Source organism: Mus caroli, unplaced genomic scaffold (genome assembly GCF_978045245.1).
Source record: "Mus caroli unplaced genomic scaffold, Mus_caroli_1 scaffold_2, whole genome shotgun sequence".
Lineage (NCBI taxonomy): Eukaryota > Metazoa > Chordata > Mammalia > Rodentia > Muridae > Mus > Mus caroli.
Genome location: NW_028227257.1, coordinates 105,566,081 through 105,591,052, shown reverse-complemented (window position 1 = coordinate 105,591,052; position 24,972 = coordinate 105,566,081). Strand labels below are relative to the sequence as shown.

General features: G+C 36.1%; 1 protein-coding gene across 2 annotated transcripts in view; it reads left to right on the top strand.

The window, feature by feature from the left end:
* Mtx2 (metaxin 2) overlaps positions 1 to 24,972 on the top strand; it is a 52,872-nt gene that overhangs the window by 2,159 nt on the left and 25,741 nt on the right. For both annotated transcript variants that reach the window (XM_021183930.2, XM_085834783.1), the window contains exons 2-3: positions 19,856 to 19,903; positions 20,902 to 20,948. In XM_021183930.2, coding sequence (XP_021039589.1) covers positions 19,856 to 19,903; positions 20,902 to 20,948 — 95 coding nt within the window. The remainder of the gene's footprint in view (positions 1 to 19,855; positions 19,904 to 20,901; positions 20,949 to 24,972) is intronic.

The following is a 24,972-nucleotide window of genomic DNA, read 5'->3' as shown; positions in this document are numbered from 1 at the left end:
GTGAGTGTAAATTAGGCTCCCTTTAGGAGCCTGACCTAGCAATATTTCCTAAGATGTTATATTCTAATCCAGAAATCATCTGTATGTGGATTTATTTGATAGAAATTTGAGGACCAATTCCTTAAAGAACTATACAATAATCATTATAGCATTATTTCTACTAGTAAAAAACATAAGAATGTCTCAGATGTATATCAGATTATGATATACCAATCAAACAGTTTCAACAGTACCTAAAATAAATGAGTTGTTAGAGAGGTATGTGTATTCCATCCTTAGCACTAATCATAATAGCCAAGATATGGAAGCAAACCAAGTGTCTGTCAGCAGACGAATGGATCAAAGAGATGGGCATATATACAAAAGAATACTAGATATTCTTAACAAGAAGGTAATTATTTCATTCATGGTGACATGAATCATTTAAACTCAAGGAATGAATGTGTGTTGTTGTTGTTTTTTTTTTCCGTTTGTTTCCTTTCATGGTGACTACAAGTGGTAGTAATGTTGTCTTTCTTAGATTTCTATTGCTGTGACCAAGAGAAGGAAGGGAGTATTTCAGTTTATTGTTGAATCATAGTCTGTCATGAAGGGAAGCCTGGGCAGGCGACTGTGGAGGAGGACCACTGTTTACTGACTTGTTCCCTGTAGCTTTCTTAACCTGCTTTCTTATACAACCAACCCAGGACCACCTGCCTCGGGGTAGGCACACCACCCACAGTGAACTGGACTCGCAGGTGTCAGTCATTAATAAAGTCATTAATAAAGGAAGTGCCCCACAGACTTGCCCACAGACAAGTGATAGAAGAATTTTTTCAATTGAGTTCACACTTCCAAAATATGTCTACGTTTGTGAAAACTTGACAGAAACCTACCAGCACAAATGTATATTTCAAAATAGCCAAAGGGAAAGATTTCTAATGTCACTACAAGAAAGTTGATGAGTTGATTATGGATATGTTAAGTAGCTTGATTTAATCCTTATATACTCTGTACCTGTGTTAAAAATATTATGTTTGTCCTTTGAAAAGGCAAATTTATTTCTGACTTGGTGATGAACACTTGTAATAGTAGCAGTAGGGAGGCAGAGGCAGGAGGATTGCCAGTTCAGGTATAGTCTGGGCCGTATAGAGAGATCCTGGCTTGGTGGTGGTGGTGGTGGGGAGAATAATAATAAAATACAACGATAAAAGCAATGTGTATACTTGGGTGTTTATAGGTATTGACAGTAAAGAGATGTGATATGTGTTAGCTTTCAAGCTAGAATTATATTAAGTAAAAAGTTGTAGTATTATATATGTCGTGTATGAACTTATTAAATAAGTTCTGTACGGACATGTATATGCTTACCTAAGCAAAGAAAACTTCCAGAACAATTCAACTAATTCTCCTTAGAAGTTTCAAGAAAATAGGAGAGGATGATGGATGACGATAGAAAATGGAGGAACCGTGTTTCTGGTTTATTTGGATTACTATAGTGAGCCTGTTTTACTTTTGTAATTTAAGTGACTAAATTTTCAAATTAAAAGATTATACTTAGTCAAGAACTGAAGAGAAGATCATCTGGGTTTAGCCTTGGCCTTCAAGTGATTTGTAAGTGTAACTTAGATCCAACAGCTATCCACAGTATTTTGTTTCTGGTCATAATTTAGTATTCTTAGAAGGAAGAGGTTAACTTGTAAGGTAGAGATACATGTTTACATAGTTCTGTTTTAATAATAATTATGAATTTTTTCTTTTTTATAATTGAGGACTCTGAGTTTTTTGTTTTTGTTTTTTGGTTTTTTGAGACAGGGTTTCTCTGTGTAGCCTTAGCTGTCCTGTAACTCACTTTGTAGACCAGGCTGGCCTCGAACTCAGAAATCCGCCTGCCTCTGCCTCCCAAGTGCTGGGATCAAAGGCATGGGCCACCACGCCCGACCTGAGTTTTAATATATTCGATAGTTTGACTATTCTTCCTTCCAGTGGTCATGAGCTAGTGTACATTTTGATATTTCTTTTGGAAATATTTAAGGTATCTTACCGTTTATCTGGTACCTGTGATATTTCTTTGTGTGTGTGTGTGTGTGTGTGTGTGATATTTCTGCAGTCCCTTCCCTGGGAGGCTGATTTGTGTGTGTGTGTGTGTGTGTGTGTGTGTGAGTGATGTTTCTGCAGTCCCTTCCCTGGAGGCTGATTTGTAAAGGACATGTTTATGTAAGCTGCTTTAGTGTGGGTCTGCAGTGTTCCCCAAAGACCGATGTTATCCAAAGTTTTGATCCCCTCTGTGGCATTGGGAGAAACTTTAAGAGGTGCTGATTGTGAGACCTTTGTCTCTTTTGCTGAGTCCTCACCATGAAGTGAACAGTTTTGTTCTGATATACCTGCTTCACCACAGGTTCAAGGCAGTTCCCTCCTGTGAACCAAAACCTCCCAAACTCTGAGGCAAAAACATACCTTTCTTCTTTGTAAGTTGATTACGTCAGGTGTTTTGTTAGAGTCATGGCAAGCTTACTACTAAAGCTTTCTTTGATTGCTCAGTATAAGAGATCCCCTATTGTCTCTACTAGCAGTGTATCTCGACTCACAGTTCCCCATTCTGATTCCTTAGTGCAACCAACTTTCTGTTTCTACAACTCTTAACTTTTTAAAAGTATATTTTTTTAATGCTTACTTGACTTATCCATCTGTGAATTAGCTAATTTTGGGGCTTCCAGTCTCTCTTGCTCTCTTCTAAAATAATCTTTATACTACAGGTCTCAGTGGGATTGTTGTTTTTGTAAATTTTTATTTTCTTAAAATATTTGGTGTGACTTCTCTAGTTTCAACGCCTTCCTTGGTTTCCCAACGTCAGTAGGGCTCAGTGACTTAAAGCCTCTCTGTAAGTCCAGGTGTGCTACGCTAGTTTCCTCTCTGTCACTCCCTTCCCTGAACCTCTAGACTTTCTAAACTGTTTGTAGTGTCCATCTTTGGCACATGCTATTGTCTATTTGAAGTGACCATGCCAATAACCCCTGCTTCTTCTTAAGACTCAACACCATTTGAATGTGTGTGTCTAGGACATTTTTTCCCTGTCAAATGAGATTCTTTTTTTAAAATAATAATAATAATAGTAATGATTCATGGTCATTATAGAAAAATGAAAATAATACAGAGAACTGTAAGGATAAAGTGAAAAATCACCTGACAGCCTACTGCCAAAATTAAGACTTTAAAATCCCATCTCATATTCAAAACTTTGCTGAGCAAATCTATCATTTCTTTCTCCTAAATTAAAAATACAGGCATAGATAATACAAGAGGGTACATTTCTTTTGTCATATGATATAATGGGATCTCTTCTCATGTCTATGATGAAATTATTTGCTGTCATATTTGAATGGCCAAGTAGTATTTCATTGTAGTAAAGAAACCATAATTTACTTGTGAAAACCTAAAAACCGGTGGATTTTTAGGATTTTTTTGTTTGTTTGTCTTGTTTTGCTTTTTAGAGACAGGGTCTCAATAAGTAGCCTTGCCATTTGGCCTGGATCTTGCAGTGTAGACCAGTTTTATCTGTTTCTGTCTCCAAGTGCTGGGGTTTTAAGGATATTTTACCAGTCAGTATAAATGAAGGATTGGAGACAGTAGGTGCTCTGTACACCAGAATATCCACACCAGCTCCTACTCTTATTATAAGCAAATAGAAAATTAGAGAAGCAGACTGTTAGGAACAAGGGATCTAGGAGGAAGAGGAAGCATGTTGGGGTCAGGTTCTCTTTGTAATGTGTGATCTCAGGGAGGACAGTCCCTCTTTTAAAAAGCTTTTACATTTTTAAGCCAGGTTATCCTTTTAAAAGTCATGCAGTTATGAATGTTAACTGTATCAATTTTCCTTCACAGCAGCACCCACATTAGTTTTAGAGTAACCAGAAGGAGTTGTTTTTGCTGCACCACAATGGCTCTTGATCTTGTTTTGCTTTTCTATACTTATTGTGTAATATTTCTGGCAGCCTATATTAGCTAGAGAGTAAAAAGAGAATTTGGCAAGTCAGTTTGCTCACGTTGATGTGTGCCAAAGACATTGAAGGTATATATGATTTTTCTCTTTGCAGTGGTGCTTGCATTTGTGGGATAAATTTCTTAAAGTAGAAGAGGAATTTGAATTACTCTTTTACCTAAGTAACATGAAAAGAATAATAAATTAGGACTTTGAATGAACAATTTGGTTTTCTAGATTATTATAGGCTAGATTTGGAATTTTAAAAGGATAAAACATGGTCTTAGATATTGATTCACCTAAAAACTTTTGAAAAATGTATTTTATTTTATTAAGGGCATTGTTTTGCCTGCTGTATATCTGGGTGATGGTGTTGGATCCTGGGGACTGGAATTACAGATGGTTATGAGCTGTCATTTAAATGCTGGGAATTGAACCCATGTTTTCTGGAAAAATTCCTAACCAGTGAGTCAGTGCTCCTAACTGCTGAGCCATACCTCCAGCCCTTTAGACATTTTATAAATAATCTCTGAATTTTAAATTTTCATTATTTTTTTTTCAATTGATGAGTATCCCTAACACATAAGTTTCTGGTTTGTTTATTTATACTTGAGCATGAATATGTCCCTAGATGTAAGTATCTTGAAAATAAGTGGGATTAAAATCAGCATGTTTTAGCTCACCAGTGATGCTAGCTTGGCTAGCCAGCTTGCTCTGGGGGTCCCTTTCTATGCTTCCTATGTGATGGGAGCCAGGATACTTAATATCCTAACTTTATTCTTTCAACAGTCCTAGAAGACATTTACTGTTTCCCCTTCACTGTTATATCAAGTGTAGCACAGGGGTAAGCCATTTACCTGTCATGTGGGTGACCCTGGGTTCGATCCCAAACATCAGACACGGACATGAATATACACACAAAATCAGGCATATTTTAAAAGTGTTTTTATATTATAAGAAAGTATGCTTTGTTCTGTTTTCCCTCATCTTAGTACAGAACATTACACCAAGAAAGGTTCTAGAGGCTGAGATAAATGGAAAAATAGAGGCTAAAATAATCTTACAATGTTGGTAGGAGTGTAATGTGGCACAGTGGAAGTACAAGGCCTGAGTTTGATGTTCAGTACCACCAAAAAGTGTTTACATTTTTTAAATTTTTTAAAAGTTTGGTATGAAGGGGCAGCGATGCTACTGTTGACAAGACCATATTGAGTATTAATTAAAGTATTTAATGATGAAAACCACAACAGATAATCGAAGAAATGCATTAATATTTTAAATGTGCTGAGAACAATACATTCAGTTGTTTTGCTTTTTAAAATAAAATATTTTCTTAGTTGTTTTTACTCGGTGTTCTGAGGATTTCCCAGTAGCATTGAGGAAGGCACCAAAGAATTACTGTGAAGTTATTGACATGGCCATCATATTTCAGATAATCTTTTTTTTCATTATCAGTCATATGGATAGTATTATATTATGGAACTTATCGTGTTGGTAGATGTGAAGTTGATATTGAAGGGGCAGGTGGTGAAGGCAAACAGACAAAATAAGGTTATACTTTAGATGAGAGGCAATGTATTGTTGATTGACAGAAGCATGACCTTTTATTTGATCCTACTGTATTCATGAATATATTGCAAACCAGATTCTTAAAGGCAATGCTTTACTCCTTTTGAAAACTTTAATATGCTGCTAAGATTCTTTGAAAGGCATGTTTATTGAAAATTGTCTGCAGTTGAGGTAATGTCAATTTTAATTTTCTTGTAAGTTCTATTACATTTTGATACTCTTAAATAACTCCTCTTTTTAAGATGTGTTTGGAATGGGACCCAGTGCCTTGTGTATGTTAGACAAATACAATACCACTATTCCAGCTATACTCACGGCTCATAATTTTGAATGATTTAGCTTAAAAGATTGTGATGATGGGCACCCTCTTAAATTTGCCAGTATTATCTCTGTGGATGCTTTTGAGTTATTAGTGTTAACTTAAGCTTGCCATATTTGAGTGAAAATTGAAAGAAAACATCATCAAACTTCTTAACATTTCTCAAACATTTAAAAAATATCTTGAGAAGTAGTTATTAGATAGAAGATACGAGATAGAGAAGAGATGGAAAATTCAGACTTTTCATTTTTTTTAAAGACAGAAGTTATAATGTTCAGTAAATTTAGCTAAACTCATTTATATGGGGAAGAGACGGGTTCGCCTTGCCAGTAAGAAAAATTCATGCTTTAATTTTTAATTGCTTTGTAAATGACCCTCTATTCTTGAACTCTTTTCTTATTTTTGTATAGTCTATAAATGAATCATGGTTTTGAACTTTTTTACATCAGTAATAAAAATGAAATTTGATGGGTTAGTAATGAAGGCTCTTTTTATAAAAAGTCATTTTATCATGACAATTTGCATTAACAGTAACTATGTTAGCAAAATAGAAGCCATAAAAAGCATTTCATTGTGTGTTTTTGTGCTAATTGTATATTTTTATCACTAAGAACTTTTCTAAGCCACAGAAATTTCTTTATAACTTAATCTTCCCTTGAATTAAAAAAAGAAAGGTTTTGGTGTGTATTTATCCTATTGAATACAACATTCTTAGATATAATAGACTATCTTTTCACTTATATTTTATTATCTGGTCAACCTATACATTGGCAAAACTTCATATAAATAAATTTTATCATCTGTTTATCATTAAAAGGCCGTTGTTACTGACTGCTGAGTAATAATTTGGCCATTTGTTAGCTACCTTTGCGTATTAGTCTTTATGTTAAATGAAAATGTTTTGAGGCTGGGAACATAGCCCAGTAGAATACTTATCTAGCATGCTTTTGTAGCATGCCTGAGGCCCGGGGTTCAGTCCTCAGAACCACAAAACCCCGAAACAAGCAAATAAAAGCTTATGGACATCTTGACATATAAGTAATGCTTCTGATTTGCATGTTTCATTAAAGAGCTATTATGTTGTCATTGTTCTTACTATTACTATTATCAGTTAGAGACACTAATTTGGCTAGTGATGAGAACTAGTTATAATATGTTAACTATTTATTTAACTGGTATTTAGGTGTTTTTGTTCTTCAGATGGAATAATGAATTATTCTTTATAGAGTTCCCTCTGTATTAGTGTTCTACAGAGAAGGAAAGTCAGTGGGGCACAGGTATAGATAGACATGAATATGTGAGAGGAAATTTATTTGGGCAATTATCTTATTTGATTATGAAGGATAAGATGTTTCACACAGGCTGTCTATATAACTTGGAGACATTGGGATGACTGTAGTGGGCTCAGTCCAAATCTGAAGTTCTGTAAACCAGAGAAGGTGATGTTTCAGTCCAAGACTGAAGGGCTTAGAGAACCCACAAAATGACCGATACTAAGTCTCAAGAGTCCAAGGATTGTAGTAGTTCCAGTGTCATGGGGCAGAAGGTGAGGAGGGAAGGAAGCAAGCAGAAGGTGGGAGAGGGAGGAAGGGACCATGAATCTTTTCCCGTTTTTTTCTTGTGGTAGGGCGAACACTTATTTCATCTTATATTTTATAGTCCACCATCAGAGGAAGTCAAGGAAAAAATTCAAGATAGGCAATAACTAATCATGGAGGAATGTTCTTATCGGCTTGTGATCTCAACCCACAGGAATAAGGGTCCTTCACGATCGATCAGGTGTTGAAAGGGAGGATTAGGGATGAGAAGATAGAGAAGACAAGAAGCTGGAATAAGGAGGTCTTGCTAAGCTGGGAGCTTATGCTTATGCAAGTTTATTAAGTGCAGTGTCTTAAATACCTTTTAGGGGAGAAATGGGCTGAAGTCAGCAGAAAACTAAATAAACAGTGTTGGCAAAGAGAACAGGGTACTGAGGCACAGCTCTGCCTTAGGACTGATAATCACAGCCCTTCAGTAAGGAAAGCTAGATTCCTGCCTTTGTCAAGTCTGCCAGTGGGCAAGGACACAGAGCTGAAGTTTCATTTGTACTTTCATCAGAGTCTCTAAGAAAGCCTTGGAATGATCTGGCTCCCAGCAGGGTTTTTTTCCCATGGCTTTCATGCTCAGAGATTGTACTACCCACCTGGGCTTGGCCTTTCTGTGGAAATTTTTATTTCCTCTGGTCCCTTAGCTAATTGCAGGGGTGGGGGTGTGGGGGTGGGGGGGATACTTAATTATCAGTCTCTTTTGGAAACACCCTTACAGACACTCTCACAAATCACACCTTAATAGTTCTCTCAGTAGCCCTTGATCCAAACAAGTTGACACCTAAAATGAAATCATTATACTCCCCTAAAAGATGTCTCCATCTTGCCATGTGCTTGTGCTTTAGAAATCATGGACTACAGATTAAAGACAAATCTTTATATTTCTATTTACTGTTTTAGATTATCTTTTGTGCCATAGCTAATTGACTTTATTGATCTGTAGATAAAATGTTAAATGAAATGAATCAATTGGATTTTGTTTTTCTTTTAGAATAATGTAGCAACTGCTGTGCAGATCTCTCTCCCTCTCCTTCTCCCTCCCCCTCTCCCCCTCTCCCTCTCTCCCTCTCTCCCTCTCTTCCTCTCTCTTCCTCTCTCTCTCCCCCCTCTCTCCCTTTCTCCCCCTCTTCCTCTCCCTCTCTCCCCCTCTCTCCCTCTCTCCCTCTCTCCCTCTTTCCCTCTCTCCCTCTCTCCTTCTCTCCTCTCCCTCTCTCCCTCTCTCCCTCTCTCCCCCCCTCCCTCTCTCCTCTGTGTGTGTGTGTTCTAGACCTCTGTTGTCTTTACTGATGTTCACCTTATTAAGTGAGTCAGGGCTTCTCTCAGTCCAAACAGAAGCTCACTAAAAGTGGCTATGGCTAATCTGGACTTGCTCCAGGGATCCCTGTCTCTGCTTTCCATGTGATGGGAATTAGGATGCTTAATATCCTAACGTTATTCTTTCAACCATCTTAGAAGACATTTACTATTTCCTCTTTTACAGTAAGATAATGCGGCAAGAGAAGGTTAAGCAACTTGTCCAAGGTTATTCAGATGATAAATTGTAGAATTGGGGGAATCTAAGTGACTTTGAGACCTAACCTTTTTCTCTATATCACCGGTTTTCACTTACTGTGCTGTAAATGGTTGGCATCCCTTGTTTCCTTTCCTTCCACCCTACCCAGTCAATAAAATTAGATTCTGGAGTACAATGACAATTTTATATTCATTTTTGCCTTATTAAAGCCATTTAGGTTTTTAATAACTTCTTTGTTCATTTAAATGGGGGGGGGGAATCTGAGAATTACCACATATCACTAAAGGATCTTCTAATACATAGCTTTTAGCCATATCCACAAATACATGCTTGAGTAGGTAGAGTAAGGTGGTCAAAAATCTCAATTAATCTACATAGATCCTTAATATTACCTTATCTGAGCTAAATGAATGAAAGAGATGAAAAGAGTTTAATCTTATTTTAAGTGTCACCTGTGTCTCTTGGACATTCATACACACACACACACACACACACACACACACACCCTAGTAAATTTACTTTCTGAAATGCTAAGCGCGGTTTATGTATTTACACATTCACACATCATACATCACAAGCAACAAAGGCTCTGATACCAATCAATAAGTTTCTTCCTAAGGACTTAAGATAAGTTGTAACCAACACTGTAAGTCTAAGAAACTTTCAGAGTCACAAATCAATCAATCAATCAATCAATCAATCAATCAATCTATCTATATTTTTTTTAGACAAGGTCTTATGTAGAACAGACTGGCCTTGAACTTGTTATGTAGCCATAGGTGAATTTGAACTTCTGATTCCACTGCTCTTACCTTCTGAGTGCTGGGATTATAGGCATGTGCCATAGCACCTGGCTTATAGGGTACTCCCAGTTTTTTGTGCATGCCTGGCAAGCTCTATAATAATTGAGGTACATTCCAAGCCTCATAGAACCCTTATTTGAACCTGTTAGTCTTTAATCTTTGTATATGCACTTCCTTGCAGTACATTCTAAATTGCCTTATCCTATGCTACACAATGTACCTACTTGTGTTTTAGTTGTATGAAAATGACAACATGGCTCCTGCATTTCTCCTTTTTTAAAAATACGAGTCTTCACTCAAGATGATGCCCTCCAGGTCCATCCATTTGGCTAGGAATTTCATAAATTCATTCTTTTTAATAGCTGAGTAGTACTCCATTGTGTAAATGTACCATAATTTCTGTATCCATTCCTCTGTTGAGGGACATCTGGGTTCTTTCCAGCTTCTGGCTATTATAAGTAGGGCTGCTATGAACATAGTGGAACATGTGTCCTTTTTACCAGTTGGGACATCTTCTGGATATATGCCCAGGAGAGGTATTGCTGGATCCTCCGGTAGTACTATGTCCAATTTTCTGAGGAACCGCCAGACTGATTTCCAGAGTGGTTGTACAAGCTTGCAATCCCACCAACAATGGAGGAGTGTTCCTCTTTCTCCACATCCTCGCCAGCAACTGCTGTCACCTGAATTTTTGATCTTAGCCATTCTGACTGGTGTGAGGTGGAATCTCAGGGTTGTTTTGATTTGCATTTCCCTGATGATTAAGGATGTTGAACATTTTTTCAGGTGGACCTGGAGGGCATCATCTTGAGTGAAGTAACACAATCACAAAAGAACTCACACAATATGTATTCACTGATAAGTGGATATTAGCCCAAAACTTAGGATACCCAAGATTTAAGATACAATTTGCTAAACGCATGAAACTCAAGAAGAATGAAGACCAAAGTGTGGACACTGTGCACCTTCTCAGAATTGGGAACAAAACACCCAGGGAAGGAGTTACAGAGACAAAGTTCGTAGCGGTGATGAAAGGATGGACCATTTAGAGACTGCCGTATCCAGGGATCCATCCCATAATCAACTTCTAAACGCTGACACCATTGCATACACTAGCAAGATTTTGCTGAAAGGACCCAATTATAGCTGTCTCTTGTGAGACGATGCTGGGGCCTAGCAAACACAGGAGTGGATGTTCACAGTCAGCTATTGGATGTATCACAGGGCTCCCAATGGAGAAGCTAGAGTAAGTACCCAAGGAGCTAAAGGGATCTGCAACCCTATTGTTGGAACAACATGATGTACTAACTAGAACCCCGGAGCTCTTGTCTCTAGCTGCATATGTATCGAAAGATGGCCTAGTCAGCCATCAATGGAAAGAGAGGCCCATTGGACTTGCAAACTTTATATGCCCCAATATAGGGGAATGCCAGGGCCAAAAGAATGGGAATGGGTGGATAGGGAAGTGGGGGGGCGCTATGGGGGACTTTTGGGATAGCATTGGAAACGTAATTGAGGAAAATATGTAATAAAAATATTAAAAAAAAAATACGAGTCTTTTTCTGGCATGAACTGATCTCTCAAACTGTTGAGGTGGGAGGTTTTTAAAAATTATTTTTATTTTAATTATGTTTCTATGGGGGTATATGCATGTAAGTGCAGGTGCCTTTGGAGGCCAGAAGAGGTCATTGGATTCCCTGGAGCCAGAGTTATAGGTGAATGTACGCTGCCCAACGTGGGTAAGTGCTGGAATCTGAACTTGGGTCCTCTACAAGAGCAGTCTGTGCTCTTAACTGCTGAACCATCTCATCTCCCCATCCCTGGAAGACTGATTTTAATCTGTTTTGGGAAGAGTCACTTCTTAACACGTTTATTGTAAAGGCTTTAAAAACACTCTGTCTTCAACTGTACTTTGGGGACATTGTCTAGTCATCTCGTGATTTTTAGCTGGGATGTGTTGTTGGCTTTTTCTATAGTTTGCAGGTTGAATTAATGTTGAATTTAATACCTACTATAGCATTTTAAAAATTCTCACTTTGATAGTCTTATATTTTAAGTCTAATTATCCTAAAAACCTATTTAACTATATTTGCTTAAAAGATGATGGGTTTTAAACTTAGTGTATTTGTGGACATCATTGAGATAATCAGTCCTGTGTCTAATTTATTTCTTGTTTTCTTTGTGTTATGTAGTAACTTGATTGTTTAAGATCAGCCAGTTACTTGTTTGAACATTTTATTATATTGCTAGCATTTGCATTTATAACTTTGGCAGAAAGTCATTCGATTTTGGGAGTAGACTGACTGCACTCCTGTCTTTTTCCTTTTCTCTAACACTGCCTAAGTGTGCTGCTAGGCTGGAGAAATCACATCTATGAGCTTTTAGAATAGTTGCCTAAGGATAAACTGAGTTTGACTTCATTAGTGCACAAATGATAGGTTTGTGTAGAGTTATTATAGCATTAATCAATTTGATGGATTGGAAAAATGACAGAATTGAAGTGGCATGTAATATTAGTGCCTATTATTCTACAAATTATGTCTTCACCTACGTTCATATGCCAGAGGAGTCATGTTGTACATTAGAAATGCAGAATTTTAAAACATGAGAAACCAACAACAGAGGGGACCTTTTTTCATGGCCTGTCTCTTGTCCTCTTCTATTAGATCAAGAAATGGGCCTTGGAATCTAAACTTTTTTTATTTGAGCATCACTTTCGTTGAGTGAAATACCCTGAGTGAATGGGATGGAAGGACCATCTGCCACCAGAATGCCTTAGCACTTATCTTGACATTGAAGACACTACAAGTAATGTGTAAATGAGACCTAATAATACTTCTGTGGATTTATTTGACACCAGTCATTTCAATAGTGTTCTAATGGATTACTTATAAAGAATATTGATTTTTTAGGATTATATTTATTGATAAAGCTTAAGGATAGTTTAAATACAATTAAAATAATGTTAAGCAAATATTTATATTTTTATTGTTACCTTATCATGTATAATGCTGGCTTTTAATCACTGTTAGAGCCATTGTTTTATGGCTCTAACAAATTTAAGAGTTGTTTATTTAATTTAATTTTTTAAACTTAACAATTTTGGTTTATTAAGACAGTGTCTATATGCCACCTTTGCTTGCCTGGTACTTTTGATCCCCTTCTGTTTTAGCCTAACAAGTGATGCAATAATAGAATATGCCACCTGTCTTGTTCCTTTTTAATTTTGTTTTGTCTTCCTCAACATAAATACATAAAATGGTAGAGAAGATCTATTTTCAAAGTTTAAGAAATACACAATTGTATAAAAATAACCCTTCTTTATTCCCTAAAGACTAAAACCTAGAAACATCCTTTTTTGCTCTTGGTAAAGGAAGACACTAAGTAGGAAATAATCAGGGCATTGACTAGGGTACAATAGAAAGTTGGTAAAGGACTGGCTAACTTTTCAGTAGCACTAATTGGGATATGCTCATAGAGTGCTCTGAGACAGTCTAGTTCTTTTCTCGCCTTCTCTCTCCTTCCTTGTGGTTTCTGCCTCAGACCCTAAGCCCAGGAACCGAAACTTTGCTTCTCTCTCTTCTGCTCAGTTATAGGCTGTAGGCATCTTTATTCTCCAATCAGGCATAACTTGGGGTAAGGTTACATAGCATCACTTGGGTCCTTGTGTAAACTCTCTTGTCCCTGGGGGGTAACTAGAACTTGGGGGCCAGTATTTAGCATTACAATATATAGCAAAAGACCAAACTACAACATAGATTAGTTTGAAATGGTAATTAGACAACAAATTAAAGCTTGATAAATTCAAATGTAATATTCTGGCGTGTATTATTAAAACTTCTATGATTTATTTGAAGCAATTGAGAGTCCAAGATTTTAACAAATAACTTTTCAGGACTATAGGAATAAAATTCTATTGAAGAATTTATTCCTTAGGAAACTAGAGATAGAATATTGACCTAACAGTATGATATTGTAAAAAATAATGTATGACATAAGGCAAATGCAAACTATGTGGACAGTACATATAAAAGAGAAATTGTATTAATTATAAGAGCCTTCTTGATGGAAGTGACATTGTTTCTGAAGATGTCTGATTGAATATTTGCCAGTGAAAAGAATATTGCAGGGAAACAATTTGAGCAAATTCATAAAAGTAAGAGAGTCTGAAGTATTCAGGAAAAAGTTGACATATTCTCACTGGCCAGAAAGAAAGGTCTTAGTCTCAGTGTTATGTGGTTAGGTACCCAGGGACCCTATTACTTTACTAATTCATGTATTTTTTTCCCTCAGCCTTTTTTTTTTTTTTTTTTTTTTTTTTTGTCAAAAGCTGATTTTATCCAAGAAAGAAAAGGATTCTTTCTTGTTCAGGAGCACCTGTAAATTAGCCATGCATTTCTTATGCAACTGTAAACCCTAAAACTTAACATTCCTATTTGATATTTTACATTTAACTATATAGTTTTCATCAGTGTCCTTGTTACTGAGATGAATTCCTATTAAAAAAACAAAGCAGAAAGTATTTGTTTGTGGCTTCAGAGGTTCCCAAGCCTGGTAAGCTGTTCCCACTTGCTGGTGGCCACATAGTAGGGTAACATGGCCTTCAAAGGTATATCCCAGTGATGTACTACCTCCAATCAGCGCCTACCTCCTAAAGTTTATAGGTTTCCCCATAGTAGTTTCTGCTGGCCACCAAACCTTTTAACACAGGAGCTTATGTGGGACATTTAATGTTCAAATCATAACAATCAGATATTAATGCCAAGGCCCAAACTCTATTCATGCTGTCTCGCTGTTAATGCTTTCTTCATCCTGTGACTTTAACCCAGGGTTCATCATTTACAATCTACATCCTCATTAATGCAGTATTTCAGTATGCAGGCCCAAATAGAGTTAGCAGTCATGGTTGTTGACTCCTTTATTAGATAAATCAGACATACAAAACGTTTACCCCACGAGTGGAAGTAGGAAGAGTTAAACAAGTTCAAGTTGAAGATGTCAGTAGGTTTCTTACTTATTAAATGTCTCTCCACCTGGTGTAGATGCCTTATCTTCTTTGCAGCACTCAGCATAAAGTGATAATAAAGCCCAGCATTTGCCTAGCCAGCATTTTCTGTGTGCTAAGTTCTAACAATGACATGAATTCTGGACTCACAGTTTATTTTCTGCTTGGAGACATAACTAAACACTCAGATTATAAAAATATTGACTGTGATAAGTGGTATAATGGGTGTCTGTGTAAGGAAGTGTTTGAGTAATTTAAAGGGATCAATAAAGACTTCCTAGGGATAGCTCAATGGTACCATTTGTAGGATACAGTGCAAAATGGAAAATTGAAGCTCTTGCCTACAACTGTAAAGATTCTAGGACTCGGGCCGGGCAGCAGAACACTTTCATAGGTCTCTAGGCTTAGATTTTTCAAAACCTGCTTTAATTAGGGTTCTTAAATACTTCAACCTCCCTTATAGCCCACCGAGCAGAGGTAGCGGGGAAAGGAGGTTAATAGGAAAGGGGTTGTGGACCTGTTTAGACGTAGTCCTTTGGGGCGATTCCAATCTTCATTGTCAGGATATCAGCAGTCCAGTCCAATAGCAAATACCAAACATGAATCAATCCAGCAGAAACTGCAAGGCTCCACTGAATTGGCAGGAGTCAATAGAAGTGGCAAGAATCAATCTGAATATTATGAGAAATTCTTTAATGTGTTCTGTCAACGAAGTGAAGACCAGTGAAGTGTTACAAGGTGTAGCAGTGCAAGAGCATCCTCTCACTGTCTGTAGGGTTGTATTTATATTCTTTCTAAACATCACATGCCCTCTTAAACATCCGCTCCAGCAAAATATCATTTACCCTCACATATGTCTGCTTCAGCAAAACATCCTCTCACAAGACAGCTTCCAGAAAAACATCATGTGACACAACTGAGTTTCCTAAGAAATCAGAAATTTCCACTACATAGGTCCTTCCTGATTGCTGGCTCTGTTCAGCTGCACGGGTTATATGTCTATAAACCAGTCTACTTGAGCAAGTGACATTTGAGCTGAGATGTGATGACACAAGATGGGGAAAAGGTCATTCTAAGTAGAGGAAACAAGAGTTTGGGGCAGGAAAAATTGTGGTGCATTCAGAAACTGGATGGAGGGTCATTGTGGATGGAACGCAGAGTGGGAAGGAGGCATGTGTGATGGGTAGAGACCGTTATTTCCCTAAGAGCAAGAAGGATCTGAGACAGCAACATGATCTGGGACATGGATTTTTATTGCAAGAACTGCATGTAGGCTTAGATTTTTTAAAAATTTATTTTATATATATGAGTATGCTGTTGCTATCTTCAGACACACCCAGAAAGGAATCAGATCCCATTACAGAGAGCTGTGAGCCTATGCGTGATTGCTGGGCACTGAACTCAGGTCCACTGGGAGACCAGCTAGTACTCTTAACTGCTGAGGCATCTCTACAGTCCCCATGGCTTAGATTTTTCTAAAAATCTATTTTTAATAAGTGTTTTTAAATGTTTTAATATTTCTTTTACCCCACCGCCCACCAGAGGTAGTGAAAAGGGAAGGCTAATAGAGCAAAGAAGGAGGCCTGTTTAGAAGTAGTTCTTTGCAGTAAATCTAATCTGTGTTGTCAGGATTTACTTCACATGAATCAGCAGCACAGCAACTCAGTCTATTCACAAACACCACCTATGAATCAACAATGGCAGATTGAGTAGAAGAAACCTTAAGGCTCTTCCAATTGGTCCGAGTCCGAAGAAGCATTAAGAATCTGCTGGAACACCACCCGAAGTTTATTGGTGTTTTCTTCTCTGTGAAGTCACGACAAACAGTCGTATACTAATACCACCAGGTGTCATCGATGAAAACCAGTGTTAGCAAAGCCCAAGGACGACCAACAAAGGATGACAGGCATACCAGTACCATCCCACATTGTCCACTGACTGTTGAGCCATTTAACAGTACGAATTCTCAAGCATCATGCTATCCAAACACCACATGCATGCCCTTTCCACAGGCTGCTTCCAGAAAAACACCACATGTCTGTTCTTAGCAAAACATCCTTTCATGTGTCTGTTGTAGCAAAAACATCCTCTCATAAGACAGTTTTCAGAAAAATATCACATGATATAACTGAGTCTACAAGGAAAGCAGAAATTTCTACTTCAGCCACCTGTAACTCTTGGTATGGTTTGGGCGTAAGTAGCTTGGACCTCAGCAGTATTGGACAACCCTTTGCCTAACTTCTATTTTTTTACTCCCCTTCCTTATTTTTGGTTTTTCGAGATGGAGTTTTACCAATTCCCTTTTAAGAAACTATTTTAGTGTTACCTTTAGTAGATGAGGCTGCTCTTTCTCTTAAGGATATTTAAAATGGCCTTTCATATTAGTGAGTACTTTAGTAGTAGAAGTTGAAAGTACGTAGGGGTAAGTGATATGAAGTATTATTTATTATTGGAAGTTTTGTGGTCTAAACATTTCCAGACAACTGAAGGACAGCTAAAAACTGAAAATATTTTATCGTCTTAAAAATAATTTTAAAAATGCTACAGGTATTACAAGTCTCTATTATCATCATAATGCTTTAAAAATGTCTACCTCTCTTTATTTGACACGGAACTCGGGCAAATGATGGCGTGGGGGTTGACTTGCTTGACATTGGCAAAGAGAAAAACAGAAAAACTTACCTTTTTGGACTGAATCTTTGCAATCAAAGGGTTTAACTAATGTCTGTGCAAGAAGTAGCCTTTATATTTTGTCGTATGTGGGTGTTAATTTTAATGATCCTTAGATTTACTTGTGTCAGTGGTTCTCAGTCTTCCTGTTGCTGTGACTCTTTAATACAGATCCTCATGTTGTGAACCCCAACCATAGAGTTATTTCGTTGCTATGTCATAAGTGTAATTTTGTTGTTATAAATCATAATTGTAAATATTTGATATATGACACCTATGAAAGAGTTTGCTTGAGCCCCCCAGGGATTGTGACCCACATGTTGAGAACCACTGACTTAGTTAAGATCTTGTTTCCTAGAATGCCAATTCCATGGATCATTTATAAAGCTTATCAACATCAACATGCCACCCAACATGGGATTTTTACTTTTGGGATACTTATAGAATAGCACTAGTGATTTTTTTCCCCCACATTATACTTTAAATACAATTATTTACTCTAGGTCACATAGACTGGGCTCATATTAATGTTTGAGTGCTCTGAGATGTTCAGGGGTGAGTTAGATAATTTGTCGTTTTCTGTATACAGTTTCTCATCTTTTGACCCAGAATACTAGAATTTCCAGCTGTTAAAATGGCTACATAGGTCTCATCATTATACTTGCCTTTTAAAAACTGGTATGTTTTATGTGTGAAGAAAATATCAAATGTTTTAATAGAATTTCTCCCTGGGAATTTATTTTCAGTAACATGAGTTGAAATATATTTTATATATCCTACCAAGCAAAACATTAATCCCTCTACCCTAGTTTCCAGCTGTAGGTCTTTCATACCAGAGCTTTTGGTATTTCTGGGCAACTTTGCAGTTAGATAATAGTTGCAAAATTTCTATTGCTTTCATATAGGTATATACTCTATTGGATTAGATCTGGAGAATCTTTCATACTAGAAGTGATAAATAACTAATTCATTCTCTCTCTCTCTCTCTCTCTCTCTCTCTCTCTCTCTCTCTCTCTCTGTCTCTCTCTCTCTCTGGGTTGAGTTTGAACTCAGTACTTTATATATGCAAGGTGAGCACTCTGCTCCTCAGCTACTAGAATTGAAACTTGAATTAACATTTACATTGTAGCTCATATTGTAAACTAATAGAGTAGCAAGTATGTTATGCAAGACGTGGCAAATTGTGGCTCCCACAGAGGTATAGAACACAACTACTTCCTTAGGGACTGAGTTTGAATATAGTTATCCTTTGGGAATTTCATAAATATTATTTCTGTGCCTCATTATAAACAAGGTTAATAGGTTTCTTTTACCTATTACCTCTTAAATGACCCATCTTAAAATGCTTTATATATGGAGATTTCTTTTAAAATCAACTATTATACTATATTAAAAATGACTTGTTGCTGTGTCAGAGACTGACTCAGCATAAACACAGTTAGAAAACTATCAATTATTAACTACTACAACCCACTTTCTTGCTAAGAACAATCATAGTTGCTGTATTAGGGTTAGTTATTTTGGTGTTTTATGTCCTTTACAAAGACTAACTTGGGAAATGAGATCCTGATAATTCCATGCATTCTGTTAATGGAGCTATTGCTTCCTTATGCACAGGTGAGCAGACACTATTTAAAATGTTTTCCCTCAGCCCTGGGAGATTGTTATTCTCTCTCTATGGGTTCTCTATAGATGGAGTCTTCTGTAGATGAGAGAGTAGGGGTCAGGGACAAGCATCATGAGAATTAAACTGGGCTTTACCCAGTTTTTCACACTGTAACACTGCTTACTGCTAGTAAGTTAGTTTTTGTAGGGTGACAGTCCTGCAGTCAAGACAGTAGATCCTTTCATATTCATTGGGATCCCTACGTTTTTAAAACACTACTTAAAAAAAGAAAAAGAAAAAGAAAAAAGAAAGGTGGTAAGGCTGTTGACAGGAGAGAAAGGTGGTAAGGCTGTTGACAGGCATGTTTGGTTCTTTCATCTAGGGCGTGACATTTTACTTTTTTGAAAAGCCTCTGATAAAATGTTTTTGGACATTGTTTTACTATCTGTTTTGTACTGGATAAAATACTAGGTTTTTTTGTTTGTTTGTTTTTTTTTTTTTTTTTTTGGTATGTATGAGCAATATTTTGGACATAGCTGCTTTTAAGGAAGCTAACTTTATTTTTTAATTATCTTTTAATTTGGCAAGATAGTTTCCTTTTTTTCTATGAAAACCATTACCACACAATAAAGAAAACATTAAAAAGAGCCTAGCCTGTGTATGCAGTTATCATACAGTGCATACAGTCTAAGATAGTGTGATCCAGTGCTGTCGTGTCACCTTAAGGTAGACGTTATCTGCTTGCTAATGTACATATTGCGAGCCTGGCTGAGTAGTGACAGGCCTTTGCACCACGTGCCTACTTACCATTGCCTTGTTTTTGCAGCTACAGAACCTTGGCCTGAAAATGCGACCTTGTATCAGCAACTGAGAGGTAGGTTCTTAGTCACAATTAAAAATGGTTTTGTATCAGAATACCCTTACAACAAACAACAAACTCCCAAATTAAACCAAGCCAGGTGACCAACCAAGTAAATAAACGAGACTCTTCAGCCCCCAACTGTACTAATATAATTTCCTACAATGAGAATAGAAAGCACAAAGAAGGGATTCCCTTGTATAATTTGTCTATGAGGTTTTGCCTAAACTTGTACCTGCCAGTTAAACCAACTATTCATAGCCTATAGGGTCCTTAGTTTATTATTGACTCATTATATTGGCTGCTGTAGGCAGTGTAAAATGATGTGGGCGCAGGAACACTTGGCAGATTTACTGCACCAATAGCTGAGACAGCAGATTTTTGAAGTCCTGTGGTAAAGTGGGCTCTCAGTAAAAAGGAACTGTTAAAATGTATAGGCTAGGATGGTTCAGGCTCCCTTTAGCAGCTCTTCATATATCATCAGATCACATTATGGACCCCATTTGGGGCTCAGCAGCCTGCTACAGTTGTCAGAAGACTGCAAAGTAATGAAGACTAATAGGCAGCAGCCCCCGTCTTCTAAGCATGGAATTTTTATTGCAGTGAACTTGTCATCTTTCTTTTGTGTGACAGACCTAGACACACTGTGCAATATTAACTGTTAGCTGGTTTATATGGTTGTGAATGCTTTTACTTTTAACTAGAAAGATTTGAACAGATACTATTTTACTTAATTTTAATGAAAAGAAAAGATTTTTTAAAACTTACAAAATAAACAATTTTAATTGTTGATAAAATGAGATAAATGATCAAATAAATTTTAGAACAGTCTTAATTTATCATTATTTATACATAGTAATGTAACCGAAATTATTGCATAACAACATTGATACACATCTTCATAATTTCATTAGTGTAGGATTTTTTAAAAAATAAAAATCACTTTAAAATATTATAAGTATATTTTGCTTATTTAGAAGTTAAACTTTGAACCTTTCATTATGTTTCCACAGGGGAGCAAATTTTGCTTTCTGACAATGCAGCATCTCTTGCTGTGCAGGTAAATATGTAAATAATGTAATTTTGTTCTTTGTGCTAAAGGATTTATATCATTTGGAGTTGTAGTTCACCCCCACTGAGTGTCTGATACTGTATGTTTAGAGTCTTTCTGTGAGACTTAGCATTATCAGTATAATCTCACTGTTCTGTGCAGTATAATTCTATATAGGAGTTTCAGCTTTCACTATGCAAAATAAATTTCATTATTTGTTCCTTTAAGCAAAATTGCATGTTCTCTCTTAGCAATTGCTTACTTTTGGTTAGATATAATAGTATTTGATTTGGAGTGATAATTTCACTTACAGACTTAAAATTATCTTCTAACTTATTTATAAAGAGTTACTCAGTACATATTTTTAATCATTCTGTTCACTGCACACATGCTGACCTTAATTCCATCTGTTAATCTTCAAGCAGATTCTTTCTAGCTACTCCTTATATATTTACTGATTACATGTGCATTTATTATTCCCGGTCCCCTTATTGAGTGCAGTGGTTTTTGGATCCAGAAACCACTTTTAGCAGTGTAAACTTTAAATTGTATTATGGAATACATGGAGAATTGTTTATTTGGAAAATGTATATGTTTTTGTAGGTTATAAAATTACAGTTTATATAAGCATTTTACATGTTTAGCTGCTTAGGTACGTAGTTAATATAGTTTGAATCACAAAGAAGATTTACTGTGTTGCATATAAAAGGAATCTGTAGATCTGTAACATTTATTGTAGGTAAGACTGAGAGCTGCTGGTGGACAAAGAAATGGGAGGAGAGAAAGTATTTTTCAAGCTTTTGTTCCTTTGGAGGCATAATGCTAAGCATTTAATTTTAGGTCATCCCATTTATTTTATTTAATTTGATAACCTCCAGGTTTAATCCAAGCATCTAGTATGACAGAAGATAGTATGGCATTCAGCTTATCTTTGCTTTAAGGCAGAAACGATGGGAAGAAATGTGCTTGGACAATAATTTATTAGTTGTTTACATTTGTTTTATATCTTTTACCAAGAATATACATTGTAATTTTTGCCTTTATTTTGTTTTTAAATGTTATTTAACTAATTTTTATTTTCTTTTTATCTTAACTTTGATAAACAAATTTCCAGTTATGTGCAATATCTATCTATATATCTATCTCTCTCTATATAGATATATATACACACATACATACATACATACATACATACACAAATACACTTTATACAGCTTTTCTTAATCTTTTCTTTTTAGTGAGATAAATAAAATTTTAGTGTCATATATAAATATATGACATAGTATATATGTATGTATGTATGTATAAAACATAGTTGCCTGAAATAAAGAATGCACTCAGATATATATTGTATAAATGGTTTGTTAGTGTGGTGAAGTGGTCTTGCCTGATAAACAACAGTGCAAATACATTATTTGCTGTGTGTAAAATAATATTTTCAATTTTTTATCTTTGAAAAGACATCTTTAGGGCATAGTGAATATTTTAGATGATGCAGTGTTTCTTGACCACTTTTAACTGTCATTTGGGAGACAGCACTTTAAGAATTTAACACGGTTAATTAACATTTTTTTCCAGAAATTTTTGCAGTGCATGTAGTGAAAGAAAAATGGTACCCAGGCTATTTTGTATGTGATTTCAGCAGGTTTACTCCTTATTGAAGCCATCTAAGGGTCCTTTATGAAGAACCCTTAAGTGAAATAGTATTATTGTAGAGAGTACTGCAGTAATTAATTTTGAACAAACAGGACAGTATTTTGGGTAGAAATAGACTAATAACTCAGCTAGGGAGTGTTTGGCTCCTTGAAGACATGACAGTGGTTAAGCATGTTGGGTAGTCAGAAATGTTGGAGGAGTGCCATTGGCTATCCCTACTGGGGAGACACCAGGGACACTGCTCACTGTTCCACAGTGTATATAGGTTAGCTCTCTCAGCAATGAGCTCTCCAGCTCCAAGTAGAAATGTTGTCAAGTTTGATCAGCCAGAGTCTAGATGGTTTAATCAGTTGTACAAAGCAAAATGTTAGACTAACACTATTTTAAAAGTTGATATTTAAGTTTTTCCTGGAAGGGAAGGAAAAACCCAACGTGGTATATATTATTGTTTTTATGGTTCCTATTAATTTGTTTTTTTCACTATAGTTTCTCAATCACAGTTGCAACTGAAATAACACCAAAAAAGTTCTTTTAAAAATAATGGAATTTTGCTTAACCATTTCAATTTTTTTATCCTACATATGTCACTTAGATGATAAATTAACCAGCATATATTAAAAATTCCTGGTTTTCCTCAATATTCTTTGGCTTGACAGCTGATAGTAGCCATGACTATAAATGTGACTTTCCCACATATCTGATAGAAACTTTATGGAGTAATTTTCTTCTGTATAGAGAGGAGCAGTTTAGAAGAATCAGCTAAAGGCGTCATGTTTGATGTATAAAATTGGTCAAAACAATGTGACAAGTATCCATAAACTGTATGATTTCTAGAGGATACCAGATATCAAACAGTGGACATTTTAATAGCCAATTATGCCATCAGAAAATTCAAATTTTACTTATCACACTGGGTAGTGTTTAGTATATTCTGGAAGCTAAGTGCTTGGTTATTTTTAATGAAAGATACCTTTATGACTTTGGTTCAAAAGAAAATAATTTTCCTTTTGGTGATTATTTTCCCTGTGATTTTCTTTCTTTGTATCATTTATCTCCCAGTACAGGCTTGCCTGAGTGCTGCTTAGTCATGATGGAATCTTCATTGCTGACTAGAGTAAAAAGTCAGCCTGATAGATTTTCATGAGTTTAGTGTTTATGTAGCATTGTATGCACACACATACATAGAGACATTTCCCGTTGTAAAGTGCTACTTTGAGAGACTTAGGCTTATGCTGATTAGTAAGACAAACCTGATAATTCTCTGTTACTGTGTCTCTTATCCCCCAAATTTAAACCAACTGTACAGTAAATAAGTCAGTGCTAGCCACTAAGTAATTCAAAAAGTTCTAGTAGCCTCATTAATAATGTAGTTAAATTTTAGTTATGTTTTACTTAGCTCAGTATATGAAAATATCATGTAATCAACAGTTTCCTTTTTTCATATTAAATTCAAAGTCTCATATGTACAATTAGAGTAGACCTCAGTCCGTGCTAGCTGTAATGAATAATATTTTTTTTGAAAAATATTAAAGCTATAGAAATAGAAGTTGTTGATGGAGAATTAATACCTATTTTGACTTCAAGGATTTATACACTTGTTTCGTGAACAAGTGTGTGTGTGTGTGTGTGTGTATGTGTATGTGTATGTGTATGTGTATGTATATATATATACTACTACTACTACCTTCTAGTGAAGTTTAGAAATAATGTCATTAAATATATGAAGCCAATTTAAACAACCTGGCTTTTCTTTTTTGTGTGTCTGAATATGGAATCTATAAAAATGGGAGTTTTTTTAGTGTCACAAATTGATATTATTAGATTACTGCATGAAAAAGTAACGTTTTTGTACATTAAGAATCATATTTAAGGGGACTGGAGAGATGACTGAGTCGTTAAGAGCACTGAGTGCTCCTCCAGAGAACCGGGGTTTGATTCCCAGCACCCATGTAGTAGCTCGCAACTGTCTAACTCCAAGACCTGACACCCTCACATGCAGCGAAAGCACCAGTGCACATAAAAATGAATAAATAAAATTATATAAAAGCAAAGAACGAGATTTAAGCTCAGACTAAAAAGAATATCTGTGTTTTATTTAATCTTTTTATTTTTCTTGGGTTTTTTTTTTGGGGGGGGTGAGTAAATAACTCTAAAATTGAAAAAATAAAGATAGTAAAAGCTGTTTTCTTTCTGTTACTTTGTCAAAAACTGCAACATCTTCTATAAGCCTCATTAATGGTGAGCAGTAACATACTAACCTATCAGATGGGCTCATATAGACTTATGCTGATGGCCCTTGCTTTTGTTTATTTTTTTTTAATAGCAAATGAGGCTCTATAGGTGGAGGTATTTCTTAGTGGTTAAATGGTAATATTCT